Source organism: Xenopus tropicalis, chromosome 8, assembly GCF_000004195.4.
Source record: "Xenopus tropicalis strain Nigerian chromosome 8, UCB_Xtro_10.0, whole genome shotgun sequence".
In the NCBI taxonomy this organism is placed as follows: domain Eukaryota; kingdom Metazoa; phylum Chordata; class Amphibia; order Anura; family Pipidae; genus Xenopus; species Xenopus tropicalis.
The window spans coordinates 109321954-109336292 of record NC_030684.2 but is presented as its reverse complement, the minus strand read 5'-3'; the positions used below and the strand labels follow the sequence as shown (position 1 = coordinate 109336292).

Below are 14339 nucleotides of genomic sequence, written 5' to 3'. Positions count from 1 at the left end.
GCGTTGCTTACAGATATATATGTAACCTTGACTCCATCATGTCATAAATACAGTTCAGTGAGCCCAGAACCCTGGGTGTATAGCTGCAGAACAGGGTTGTAGCTACTGTAAGGCCACTGGTACAAAAACACTGGGCCTTCTTCACTGAAGGAAATGTTTGTTTTGCGGTGGGAAGGGGAAAGCAGCAGAGAGGCCCGTTTAAAGGGGAATCATTGAGCTGTAGCCCCTTACATATCCTTGTGCCAGCTCTTCCCCTAGGAAGTTCTTGTTTCTAGTTATCTCAGCATTTCTACTTTAATGTTCCATCCTGGCTTAGTAATGTCTCTTGCAGCAGACTCTGGCAAAGGCTACATGTTTAATAGCATTTGGGCATGCGCCTGAGCACTGGCACCAGAGCAGTTAAATGCCTTGTAGTGTTAGTGCAGCTGTCACCTCAGAGTGTGTGTTGTATGAGCAAGCGCAAGGCATTCACTGACTGCTCTCCCAAACTCCCTACCCTCCCCTCCTCTATATCCCAACTCTCTTTGCCAGTCTTTCTTCTCACTGCATTCATCCATTTACTCCTCTTCCTCTGCCCCTCTCACTAACCCACGTGTGCGGGCTCTGCCTACACTTTCCTCACTCCCTCAATCTTCCCTTTTCTGGACCTTTCTGCCTGCCAGTTGTCACTCACAATAACCCCTCCTTATTGACTGGATCACTTGCCAAGCTTGGAAATCAAGGCAACCCCCCGGATATAACGCTCTTCTGACACAGGACAAAGCATGGTAAGAAAATTGCCTTTATTCTAATTTTTGTGTCTGCTTTGTGTTTTCTTAATATAACCCTGACAGGGAATAGTGTCCCAGGGCACTTGGCTCTGTCATTGCTTTAGTCAGCAGGACTTCTGCAGTCCTTTCTATAATATTATAGTGTTTTACTAGTGTAAAATTCTTATATTATGTGTGATGTCATCATTTCTTTATGTATTGCATATATTCATATTACAAACTGGCAGCTAGGATGCCATGTGATGTTTAATGATTCCTTGCTTTACACAAGTGTGTTATAAAAGCTCACTGTACTTGGAACTGTATCTGTGCTAAAGCTGCCAGTGACGGGCAGTGCCGACGTCCCACCATAGCATGTGCTCATTTTTTACATAGTTAAGTTAGTGAGTAACTTTTGGGTTGTGTATCTCAGTGCTGCTAGAACCTTCCACAGCATTTTGTTTTTATACTGTATAAATATTCTCTATTATTATTATGCAGGTCTGATTTTAGGAGTAGGATTTTTTTGCTTTTGGCCCCTAGCCTTAGAAGGGCCCCTATGCTAAAAGTTTTCCTTGTTAAAAAGGAATGTAAATTCTCTGAAAAAAATATCTACACCAGAAATGTCCAGCCTGCAAGTTGATGGACTACGGTTCACAGCATTTACGTGAAGATGGTCAAGGGGTTCTGGGAGTTGTAGTTTGACAGAACCCTCAAACGTCACAACTTGGGAATGCCTGATATCCCCAGCTGGGGGGCCATGTACTGTAACTCCAAATTTGGTGTTAATTAAATTTTGCATTTGCAATAATAAGACCAGAACCCCCCCCCCCCCCCCCACATTACTTACTTTTTTAGACAGACATTCCCTATATAAAGCACCTAAATGTATCTGTGTTTTGTTACACTCCTGTTAGTGCTCCAGGACAGAACAAGCAAGCAGGATAATAGAAGAACATAGCAAGGGAGTGTTCCCCTGCTGCATTATTTCAGAGGACACCTTAAAAGGGCAAGAAATAAGGGATAATCCTGCACTGTGCTAACCATATGATATGAAGCCAGAACTGCTTCTCCTCACCTACATGCTATAGAACACCCATGATTCATAGTAGATCCTGCTCAGATAGCCAATTACTCTGCTAAGGAGTGTCATGTAGAAGGAAACTTTATATTAATCTGAATGCTGTGTTGTAATATGTGAAGTTTCTGTTTTATCTATGTTTATAAATCTCTATCTCTCCATCTCTCTCTCTGTGTCTCTCTGTGCGTGTCTCTCTCTCTCTCTCTCTATATATATATATATATATATATTATGTGTTATTTATACATACACACACATACAACAGCTGGAGAGTTGCATGTTACCATTTAACTTATAATTTTACTCTACTGGATGCCACAGCCTCTAGGAATCACTGTTACAGGGGGCAAGATGGTGGCACAGCCTTCCCAAGTATGCTGGGCTAGTGCGGGTCTGAGGTTAGTGACTAAATCACTGCGGGGTTTACCCTTTTCCTCTTCTTAAAGGTGATGGCAATTGTGCTATAAACATAAAAAATGGAGGAGGTTGCTGAATGTATGAATGTTGAATGTTGCTGAACAGCTGTCATGTACAGTTCTATGGAGAGCAGAGGCATTTGTTAAGAATTCACCTCTACATACCACCTTTTACTGTCTTGGGACCCCCAAAGTGGGAGAGTGCAGTACTACAAGTTGCCTGTAGGGCGCTGGTACAGAAACACTGAGCATCATTGTACTGGTACAGAAACACTAGGCATCATTGACTGCTGACAATATTGTGGGTAGCCTTCTTTAAATCTGGCCTTCTCTTAAGACTGGCATTTTGAGATATTTTGGATTGATTGAATATAGTTTTATTATGTTAATTAAGTTTTGTATATTCAACAGTATGGGACCATCTAGACCCCTCTCCCACATGGTTGCAGGGTCTGCAGTTTTACTATAGCTAACTGGGAGTAAAGCATTTATGTCAACTTTCATCCTAAATTGCCCCACCTCTGCCTGCCAGTATATTCCATTCTAATTTATGTGAAACATTATGCCTGTAGAAATAGTGATGACTACAAACCTGTTGGTCCCACGGGTTAGGTGCGTTCAGACCAAGTGAGCCTCAAGTGGCAGATCAAAATTCAAGCAGGGCCCCTTGCTTTTTGTAATAGTGTTAACCTTCCACCAATTTGGTGTCTAATCCTACTCATATATGAGTTTTTAGCAGGGACTCGGTTTGGTGTGGGTCATAAAGTAGAAAGCAACTTCAGGCTGGGTTGGGTGCATGTTCTGACATAGCAGGTTAGGGTTGAGTTTGGGTTGAAAAAATTCTAAGCGGCTTATCATTTGCCTGAAGGAGACATAACAGTGACAGACAGACCTCCATTTCACAGTGCTCAAGTGAGCATTTTTGAGTGGAAATCTGTCAATGTTACATGTGCTTCGGGCAGATCGTTTCCATAGATTATTATAGGATGCCATGACAATCGGAAAGGGATGTTTTGACTGCTGCTACTTTCCTCCTGATGACAGCAGCGGTCAAATCAGTCTGACATTAGCCTAATAATTGAAATGACTGGACTTGTCTCTATGTTACAATAACATTTCCCCATCCTAGAGTAAAAATAAAATTAAAATAAAAAATAAAAGTTAGCAGCAAAATTTTTTAACACATAGAGGCAGCATGGGTAAAAAAATCAATAGATTGTGATTATTGTTATTCTATGTATTTTTATATAAATATTTGGCTGGTTTGGGGTTTTTACAAATATTAACAATTTCTAAGTTTGCATTCATTTTTCTGCAAATGGTCAATATATTGGCCTTGATAAGTATTTATGTGTGTGCTCATTTCTATGATTTGCTGTCCAGAAAACTCTGCTCTGCACTGATAACCCACAATTAGTGCCAGACCTATATGTATTAGATATTCTATAAAAAGCTTCAGCAAGTAAATTCAGGCAATCATCATAACAAATGGGGAGCTACCTGTAGTGGCAACCAAAATGTCTGACATTCTATTCAGAATTGGGCTTGCGGTATTGGGTCCTGAGTGTGATGCTGACCCTGCCAATATCTGCAAAGATGCTAGGACTACATAGCATTATAAAAAGCGCGTAAAAGTGTGTAGAATTACCAGATGCATGAGGATGCAAACTTTTATTCCCATAGTACTTCCTTTTCAGATATTTTTTATTATCCTTTTTTTGCATTTAGGATGGAATTAATTTAATCAGTAACTGCACCTCTCATTTCAACATCTAGCCTATCAGTTTTTTGTCAAGGGGATTGCACTTTCTGTAATTCCTGTGGATGCATCCACTACAATTTCAGTTTTCTTATTTCCAACAAGGTTTCCAGCTTTCCAGTTGCATCAGAGGGTAATTCTTCAAACCCTTGTGCAGGAGGCTATACACTAGGACCGAAGTTCTTCTAATTAGAATTGTACACCCTGGTGGCATGTGGCTAGCTTTTTTGCCCTTGAGAAAAATGGAATACAAAGAGGTTAAAACACCACTACTGAGTATTGTCTAGCAAACACTGTGAGTTATCACAGTTGTATCCCCAATAATAGCAATGGAAAGTGATGCAGCTGCCCACAGTTGCTGCCCAAAAATACATTATATTTCGGGATCCTCATAATTTATAAAGTTAGATGGGAACTGTGTATATAGGTCAGGGATATCCAGTCTGCGTCACTTGTGTAACTGAACTCCAGTTGTCACTCCAAGTGAAAAGTGTAATGCAATAATATATGGTTCCCCCAGTGGCTGCCCGGTTCTTTAAACCTTCAGACCCATCCTTTTGACCCCCCAGTTACTTTAAAATGTATATATTTTCTTAGAGTGCTAAGAATTAAGTTTACATATAAATATATAATATATTGTAGCCAGTCTGTTCCCCCTAGAAGAATTTCTAGTTTATTTCATGGTACCTTTGCCATGGGCAGAGCTATTTTTTGAAGAGCATTTATTTTTAAACATGTACTTGTGAATACTTTATGTATTAAGTGGCCTTTAGACCTATGCATTCCTTCCATTGACTGCATTGGTACATGTGCATGATGCCTTGATCTTTTTGTACAGAAATGGCTGTATTGTAGGGGAATTCATTCTGGGTATTTGCATACAAATAACTAGGAATTTATATAATGTTGAGGTGAAGAGATGGTGAGCTTGAGGAGGTGTATTTGAATACAATTCATGCATGTACTGGGAGCTTCACTAACGTCTGAGATCTGTATTTGGGGAGCCCCCACCCAAAATATCCCTCTATGCCCAGAGTCCCAAAGAGTAGCAGACGGAGGTGGAAACAATACGGACTTGTAGATACAGAAGGACAGTATGGTGACAATAACATTTTATATCATCGTTGCCCAACTTGCAACTCTTTAGGGACATTTACCAAAAGCCAAGAACTGTGAAAAAATTAAGGTTATTTGCAAACTATAGACTACTTAGGAATCAGTTCACAAACCTATTGTATGCCTGTTTCTGTGCAGTGATGTGGAAAGAAACAAACGTATCAACTACAGTGGATCAGCCCTGCAGCATATGTATTTTATAGGTTTGGTCAAGCAATGCTACTCAAAACCTTACCATTTAATTAAGACATATGAAACATGCAGTGTGAAGGCTTGTGCTGAAATATCTCTGATTAATGCTAAGGTATTGAGTTCATCTTAAAATGATCAGGAATGTTAGGAATTGGCCACAAGAGCAGCTTAAAAACAGGTACACATTATAGCGGTAAGCCTTAGCAAAGGTTCTTTTAGTCAGAGGTGGTTGCTAACACTCCAGTTCTTTAAATCCATCCTCATATACAGCATAGGGCCCCTTGTGTTAGATCAGTTTGCGGTCTTCTATTCCTTCACTTAAAAACACATATGTGGCCCCTGTGCAGCTGCAAAGGCTGAACAAATGGTATATATGCCTTGTATAAAAAAGAAACTGCTAAATGTTAGCATAGCTTAAACTCAATGTCCTGGGAATTCTCTTCCTTACGCCTTCACATTAGCATGGAAAATGCAGACAGCCTTTCAAGACTGAAACCATGAAAATTATGACATTTAAACCCCAGATTAAATGTTAAACAGAACCACAATTTCTAGGAATCTTTTAAAGTATACAGAGTTTAAAGATTGATCTGGGCAATATCAAACCATGTCTGTAAGTGGTACCTTTTCCCCTTCCATAAAAGTACCCAGCTAAACAATGGTGCAGGGGTGCATTATGCCCGTAATATTATTGTCCTATGACTAATGGTGTCAATATGTTAGCAACGAAGTTACAGTTAATCCAGCAAGATATAAAGCTGTTCTGAATAGCAAGTAAGTCATTTGCTGAAAGAATATCTATGTACATAATTGTTTTGCAAACTGTCAGATAGCTGTCTGTTCATTACTGGCTAAAGTGGCCATCAGTGCTGTGTATGTGTTCGGCTGTCAACATTCTTATTGCATTCTTATTGTTGTAAAATCTAATACAGCCATCAGATGCAGTCAATCAGAATAATTTTTAAAAGCGTGTTTATCAAATGGTGAGTTCTAACTTTCAAACTTTCACATTGATAAATGCACTTCTAAAAATCTCATAGGAATAAACTCACATTTTGATAAATCTGCCCTCTATTGTGATATTGTTTTGCAGAGGCGGGCCAAGCCAGCTGAGTGCCCAAGGCAATCCAGCCGGCCAGCTTCCCCCAAGCGTGAACAAGTGCATGTGCGCAGTGATGTTGCAGGGTTGGGGGGTGCACAATGGTAAGGGGCAGCGGGGGAAAGAGAGTGCAGGCAGACTAGAGGTAGGCAGATGAAGTACCTCCCTGCACTCAATCATCATTGTGCCCTAGGCAGGTGCCTCTTCTGCCTACCCCTATTTCTGGCCCTGTTGTTTTGCCATCACTTTGCACAGGTTATGAGAAAATCTAGGGGATCATCCTTGCTACAGATTAATCTATTGATGGCCTAATTCTGCTGCCCATACCCTCATGGTGTAAGAGTATACATATACATACATATAATGCTGTTATTGTAAAGAAAAATAACAATATTTTGAGCTCAAGCCATATCTGAGATATAATGATTCTGTATCCCAGAATCAAAATTTAACACCTGTCAATAAGTTCAACCTTCCACCCATACCTGCCACTTTGCTAGGGTTGACCACAACTAAAACTCAACAAGAGGGCCAAATAATGACATGCAGAAAAGCGCAGTGTTATATATGGGTGGGGTCATAACATTTTGGCCAGATTATTGTTAGCATTGCACAAGGCTGAAACCTATGCAGACAGTTGTGACCTGAACAGCTCAAATAAAAACTGAAGTTTTCGGGTCAAAAATGAACAACCCTACTCTTTGTCCTACATCATTAACAGCCCAGCCCTATTAAAATGTAGTAGGAACCATGTGAACCAATAAATAAATAGAGAACAGGGGTGGCATATGCCACAATTACTTCTATTCAGTCTGTGACCAAATGCATAAAGCTGTCCTTTGCTTTAGTCATTATAATTTTAGAAAGCCAAATTAAGTAAAACACTTTAAAAAAAGTCAAATAAAGTCAGATAAAGACAATGCAATTACATTTTTTAAAGAGAGTTTTACAGTTTTTTGTAGTAAAGTATTTTATTTGCAAGTTTTGATTTGAGGAGTCAAATTCAAAAAGTTTTCAATTATGTCCAATCCGTGGTCTTCCAGCGCTATGGCCCGACAGCAAATATTTAACCTCTGCTCTTCAGTTTTATAAATCAGTCAGTATTGATTGTATCCTTATGATTACTCTGTAATACACGCATAATTTAAATTGCTGATCATTTAGGGCTCATACACATGGGCGTCCTCTGTTCCCCTGGGGTAGATTTCTCCTGCATTGCACTGCATGGGGAGCGCAGGATGAAATGCAATTCATTGTTTTTTGTCTGTACATACTGATACTGGCGCACTGGTGCTGAACGCAGATGGAATGCATCATGTTGTGTTCCACCTGCAATCACCTGGAGAAATCCACCACAAAAGAATTCAGGGCGAAACACCCATGTGTAAGAACCCTTAGAGTGATACATTGCATATTAAAACTTTTTCTGAAAATGGCAATCAATATGCTTTTTGTCTAGCGCAACCTGCCCATGACAATCTTTCTTTTTCTCACTGCTGACAGGCTTCTGGCGTAACTGTTAATGATGAAGTCATAAAGGTATTCAATGAAATGAAGGTGAGGAAGTCTTCCACACCAGAGGAGATCAAGAAGAGGAAGAAAGCGGTACTGTTTTGTCTCAGCCCAGATAAGAAGGAAATAATAGTGGAAGAAACTAAGCAGATATTAGTTGGTGACATTGGTGAAGCAGTTCCAGACCCCTACAGGACCTTTGTCAACCTTCTACCACTCGATGACTGTCGGTATGGACTGTATGATGCAACGTATGAGACCAAAGAATCCAAGAAGGAGGACCTTGTCTTCATCTTTTGGTACATGTTTTAAATGGGGTGTGGTGAATAAGAATTATGGTTAAATCCAACACCAAAATCTTTGTTTGTGGAATTTTCATCTTTTGAGTGCTGAGTAATATTTGGGTGATAGACTTTTTAAATCTTTTATTTAGAGTTGGACTGGCCTGCCAGAGTACCAGAGGATCTGATGTGGGTCCAGATCTTAGTGGGCCCTAGCCAGTGACCCTTTCTTATTTCCAACATAGGCTAATAGTAATGTAGCACCTGCATCTTAGTGTTGTGAGAGTGGGCCCTTGGTATTAGGTGTGTCCTAGGAGGTCCAGTCCAAAACTGATTTTATTTTGTTTGTTTTGTTTGTTTACTTTGTTGATTTTTTTCAACTATTTTTAAAGTTAACATATCCCAGTGCAGGTATTTTGTCTACTGTTCATGTTTTACCAGTATATCATCTGTAAATAAGGTAAGGACTTCATAATAGAAGAAACCATATTTTATTCTACATTTTAGTTTGATAAATGTTTCGAGCTAGATAACCGCCATCCTTTAGTATCCTATACCAGAATTAGTTTTGTTGTTAAGCAACCTGTAGGGCTGTCACACTCATGCGACCCTTTAATTTTTATTAGCCCAGTTATTTAAACTGCACTATGTAAAAATCCTTTGGATTACAGGCCTCCTGAGTCCTAAATATCTAGACATGTGCCTTATGAATAAGGAGAAGGCCAGACGTACAGGCTAGTTCTCCCAGGAAAAGCTTCTACATTTGTCCTCCAATGCCCCTGATCAGTAGGCAATACAGAAGAAATGTAGCACGTGCTTCCTCTGCACACTGTAAGTAGGGTCCTCTCTGCTGAGGCTGAATATGCCACTAAGCTGTATAAAAATGGGCAGAGCTCTTGGCACACTGTTTGGATTGCTTCACTCTCATATGAAAGTTTGTGAAGTATCCTCGATTGATTTTGACATAAAAACCCAGTGGCATCCATTTTCAACAATTTTCAACAATAACCCATGTCGGGGGCAAGGTGCAAAAAGGTAGTTACAAATTTACAGGCAAATACATTGCCAGCCACAGCCTTGGCTGATACAGGTAGGCCGTTAAAAAAATAATGCCAGGTGGCAACCCTGGGTGCAAGTGCACTGAATCTTCATGTTTGCAGATCTGCTGCTGTCTCACTGCTGGGGGATTCGCTGTGAAAGTCACTGGTACAGGGTTATTTATGGGTGGTCCAAACCAAGCTGTTTTGGGGGGTTCGGGGGGAATGGGGACATGTAGGCCCAGCTCTGCATTTGCTTAGGGTTAATGAGCCTGAGTGTTTTATAGTTACTTAATACTAAACATGCCATAATCTGCTGAGGCAGTGTCCAAGAACTTACACTTATCCATTAGAGCCCTAGGATACACGGAAGGACTGTGATGCTAAATTATGTAGTAGATGGTGAACTTGTTACATGATGTGCAAATTCAGTTTAGGTGAGTAAGAGCAATGGTGGCAGTGAAGTTCTTAATATACTGGCCCATACTACCTACAGGAGTTATTATGCAAACCAGTTGATTATTTTGGACTTTAGCTTCCCTGCTATAATGTACATTTTATTCTTTCTCTGAGTCTGCAGCAATGCCCTGTAAATTTTAGTAGCCTGTGAGTGCCAAAAATTTAACTCTTCCCAAAGTGTGAGCAAGCACTGTATATTGTATATGCTCATTGTACAAACTTTTGACTTTATCATGTGTGCTTACATTTCTGTGTCCCACAGTCTACTGTGTGTGCTTGAACAAGAGCGCAGCTTTACTAAAGGTTTTAAGGGCCATTTATTGTTTTTGATACATAATGCTTGAATTGAACGAGGGACAGTATGTGTAGTTTGTAGAGGGGGCAGTGGTTTCTGTAGCCCCACCTTGATAATGGATAATGCACCTTTAAATTGTTATTAATGAACACTGTTAGGTCTGTAACTTCTCAAGTAACTAGCACAAATATGTTTCATTCAGTAAGAAAATAATACAGACCTTGTATTCACCTACTAGCAACACAACTGTACTTACTGAAAAATAAACATTAAGAACACAGAGCTGAAATTGAATGTGTGAACTGACAAGGGCTGCATACATTACAGTTCCATATCAATAAACACACTCACAGCAATTATATGAAAGCACCCATGCATTTTACTCTAAAAACAAACATTTATTTAAATTTCTTTCAACATAAATATTGCTGCGTGGGTTATATGCGATACAGGAATTTTCAGACATGAATTCTCAGCTAACCTTCTTGTACACCTACAATGATGTAAATATGGTTTTAAATATATGTTTTGCTAGGGTATGGGGCTATAAGGGGCAGATTTTCCTACCTGTAGGGCAGGGTGCAAAGTGCAAAATCTGAAAGCAATTAAGCTTATTTGCACCTTGTTCAATGTCCTGCGAGTAGCGGTAGTGGCACAGGTCTCGTTGACCTAAGCTGATCTCATGAATACAGCAATGCTTGCATTCAGCAGAGATGTATTCATCCTGCTACTTTATATCATTATCCTGCTATTTATTTTACAACACACACCTCCTTCACAGCCCAGCTGGTAAAATTCTTTTAAAAGGTGGCAACCCTAGTGGGAGATGCACATAGGCATTCCCCCTCCCACCCGTGCTAGTTCACAACTTATGATCATTAGGATACACAAGTTAGGGAGTGCGGGCAGGCACAGGCTGCATCACGGTCCTGCCCTTACTTCCTGCCCTATTGCAGGTGATGAGGACATGGCTGGATTTCCCCCCAGAAACAGTGTACTCTGCTCCTTGCACCGTTTTTTTCATCTGTTATGAGGTACAGATCAAAGCCAAACCACACATTTCACAAAATATAAATTAAAACATATATGGACTTTATTTTACCTTCAGAACATCCTCAGTCCTCACTGGCAATTTATTATGGGTACTACCCTCAGTAAAAAAGTTTTACTTTAAAGGTGACATATAGCATAACTGTAAACCCCTCCAATCTTGTAGGAAATTATAATTATATTTGCTTTACACTGGTATTGAAATTATCATTATCTTTAAAAATGGCCCCTTTATTGGAGCTCCCTATTGATCTGCTATGGTCCCTGTCTGTGTTTCAAATGAGGGGTGGGCATATCCTAATGGTCCCTGCCAGAAGCACAGTAGGAGGGGGATAGTCAATCACAGCCCTGCAGTCACACAAGCAAAGACAGGCTTCAGTTTCCTACCAGGTCAGCCTAGCTGCTGATTGGTTCCTATCCTACAGTTCAGTGTGCTGAGTTCTACCGGCTTCCCTGCACAGCTTGAGAAAGGAGCAGCAGGAAGTGGAACGCATGGGCAGGTACCTTTGCTCTGTAGAGGGTCCTCTTGGTGTGGCAGCTGGTCTGTCTGGACATAAACCTAGTCAGGGGCATGTTAATATATAAGTGGCATTTCCCCAGGGCCTTCAACCCTGCATCTGCAGTAACTGTTCAACAAAACCTTATTCCCTCTGAACAACAGTAGTCCAGATACAGTTAGTAACATTCTTTGCCCAAGTACCCAACTGAACTCAAGGCTATAGTTCCAGAACTCAAGCCAAGACTAGAGGGCATTGTACCAGCATTAAAGATCTGTGCATCTATTAAGTGAGGTGAAGGGTAGGTAATGAAGAATGTAGGGGATAGACCATTGGATTCTTTACTCTAGACCCATGAATCATTTCAGTTGGCACGCCATATCCACAAGTTAATGGGAGACGTGTGCCACAGAATATTTTGTTTAGCATGACTGCCCTTCTAATTCCCTTTTATTATCTGTATTTGTAGTGTTACATATATTATAAAACGTTACTAATGTTTTGTTCCTTAGGGCGCCAGATAATGCACCTCTAAAAAGCAAGATGATATATGCAAGTTCCAAAGATGCAATTAAGAAGAAATTTACAGGTTTGTATACAGTTGCACAATTTTATTCCAAACCCACCCGGCAATTCTCACACACATACTCTATATAAATCTATAAATAGAGCTTGCCTTATTTCACCTTGAACTTTAACTAATACATGATGGCAGTATTTTCTGTGTGCTGACATATTCCTACACTGTGCAAACATTTTAATTTAACACCAATGCAACAGTACCCCTAGTGGTCACAATTTGTTGGTTCCGTTGCTTATAATAACATTCTGGTGAACAGTAGCATGATTTAATGAGATGCATTTGTGATACTGTTTCATTGTTCAATATAGGCATCAAGCATGAATGGCAAGTGAACGGATTGGATGACATTAAGGACCGCTGTACCCTGGCAGATAAACTGGGGGGCAACGTAGTGGTTTCACTTGAAGGAGTTCCACTAAAATGAATAATTCCCACCCTACCCTGCAGAAGTGAACCCATTCAAAGCTTTTGTTCTGACCATAGGCAAAGTTTTAGGTGTTTTATTTATTGAATTTCTTTGTTCCCTCATTCTCATCCCTCAAAGCACTGTTTTTTTCTGAAAACGTTACCATGTAAACTTAAAGGCATGGAGCAGCATATACGTGGTAATGGCAGGGTTGCTTTAATTATAGAAAGGCATCTCCTGTTGTTAAACCCTGATGAAGAGCCTTAACCACAACCAAGTCTAGCCATATCTGTAATAATTACTGGCAGAATTTTTGTATAATACAGAATCTTGCAATTCTTGTGACCCAAAAATATTCAGCTGGGTTAGGCAGCCCAAAGGACAATGAGCAGGCGTGCCATGACCCTCCAGTACCAGATAACACAAGCTGCCATGTTTGTTGAGTAAAGCTAAAAGGCAGTATTCGAGTATTGGTGCTACTTTTTTTGCACTTTTAATTCACTTTCAAGATAAGCGTTTGTGAACTGCCCTGTTGGACATTAACTAGAGGAATAGAGGGCCCTTGCTAAGAGTTGTCTTCAAAATGAATTGCTAGTCAAAAAAAATTCTCATCCTGTAACATCAGTTCTCATATTGCAATGGCAGTTCTTAAGATCATCTAGGCTAGTGCCAGAATTTTTAATTCTGGTTGATAGATTTATAAGTTATACAAGCTGTATGATCTTCATTGTTGGCCTCCAGCAACCAACCATAATCCAGGATGACTGATGATCTAACTGGGTGCATGCATTAGCCAAACACGAAATGCACTGGGCAGCAATTCCAACATATTCATATTGTGTCAATATATGGGCATTTAGTACTTAGTGACAACAGTGTCGGACTGGGCTTCCACCAGAGAACCTGACATGTAGGGCCCACTTTCATGACTATGATAACGATAAATGTGTGTTATATATGCCTATAATGAGAATAAGAAAGGGTTGATTGGAATATTCCTTGGCTGGCACCAACTAGGCTCTGGGCCCACTAGAAGATCCAGTCAAAAAAAGTCACTTCAGGTATATTGCCATAACTGCTACAGTACATTTCACTATAGGAAATAGGTAATATGTGCCATATATTCTGCCGTTAAATGCCAACCTAGAAGCTACATCTTCCCTATGGCCACATGGACATCAAACTGCCTGTCTCTTTAAATTTGCTATATTGCACCTTTTCCCAATCTCATCAGGATATAATTTTCTGTTACACATGCAATATAAATGACTACAGCTCAGCTGCCAGCAGCTGTAAAAGGTTTTATTGCATCTGAAGCAACGTGATATCCCCCAAGCTTACAATAGTACTGCAGTTGCTGGGATGCCTTCAGGAGATGAATGGACAGAAAAAGCTGCTAACTCCTCCAGCTGCTGTAGGGTTTTTTATCAACAGTTGAGTCAATAAACTATGCCATAACTTTACATGAACCAAGACATTTATTGCTGATTCTGTGCTAATAAACCAAATATAAAACCATATATTTTAGCACCTATTTTTTAGACCAAAATTGTAATAAAATTGCTGTTCCAGCTATTAAATTTACTTGTCACATTTTCTCTTGGTGATGTGCCAAGGACATTTTCCAAACATATAAGGGAATATTTTCCGAGAAACAATCATAAACTAAACCAAAAACAAACCAATAATAAAAAGTTTTTACTATTATTATGATCATTATTGTTTGATGACACCAGAAACAATGTTTTGTGGAATTTTGGATAACTGTGCAAAATAGGAATAAACTTGTTGGATTATTTCAGACAAA

At 39.8% G+C, this 14339-nt stretch overlaps 1 protein-coding gene across 1 annotated transcript; it reads left to right on the top strand.

The window, feature by feature from the left end:
• The first annotated feature begins 667 nt into the window (after nt 1-667).
• cfl2 (cofilin 2 (non-muscle)) lies at nt 668-14339 on the top strand. Its single transcript, NM_001011156.2, is given in 4 exon segments — nt 668-767; nt 7916-8223; nt 12056-12132; nt 12435-14339. Coding segments are annotated over 4 exon segments (504 nt in total). The 5' UTR covers nt 668-764; the 3' UTR covers nt 12551-14339.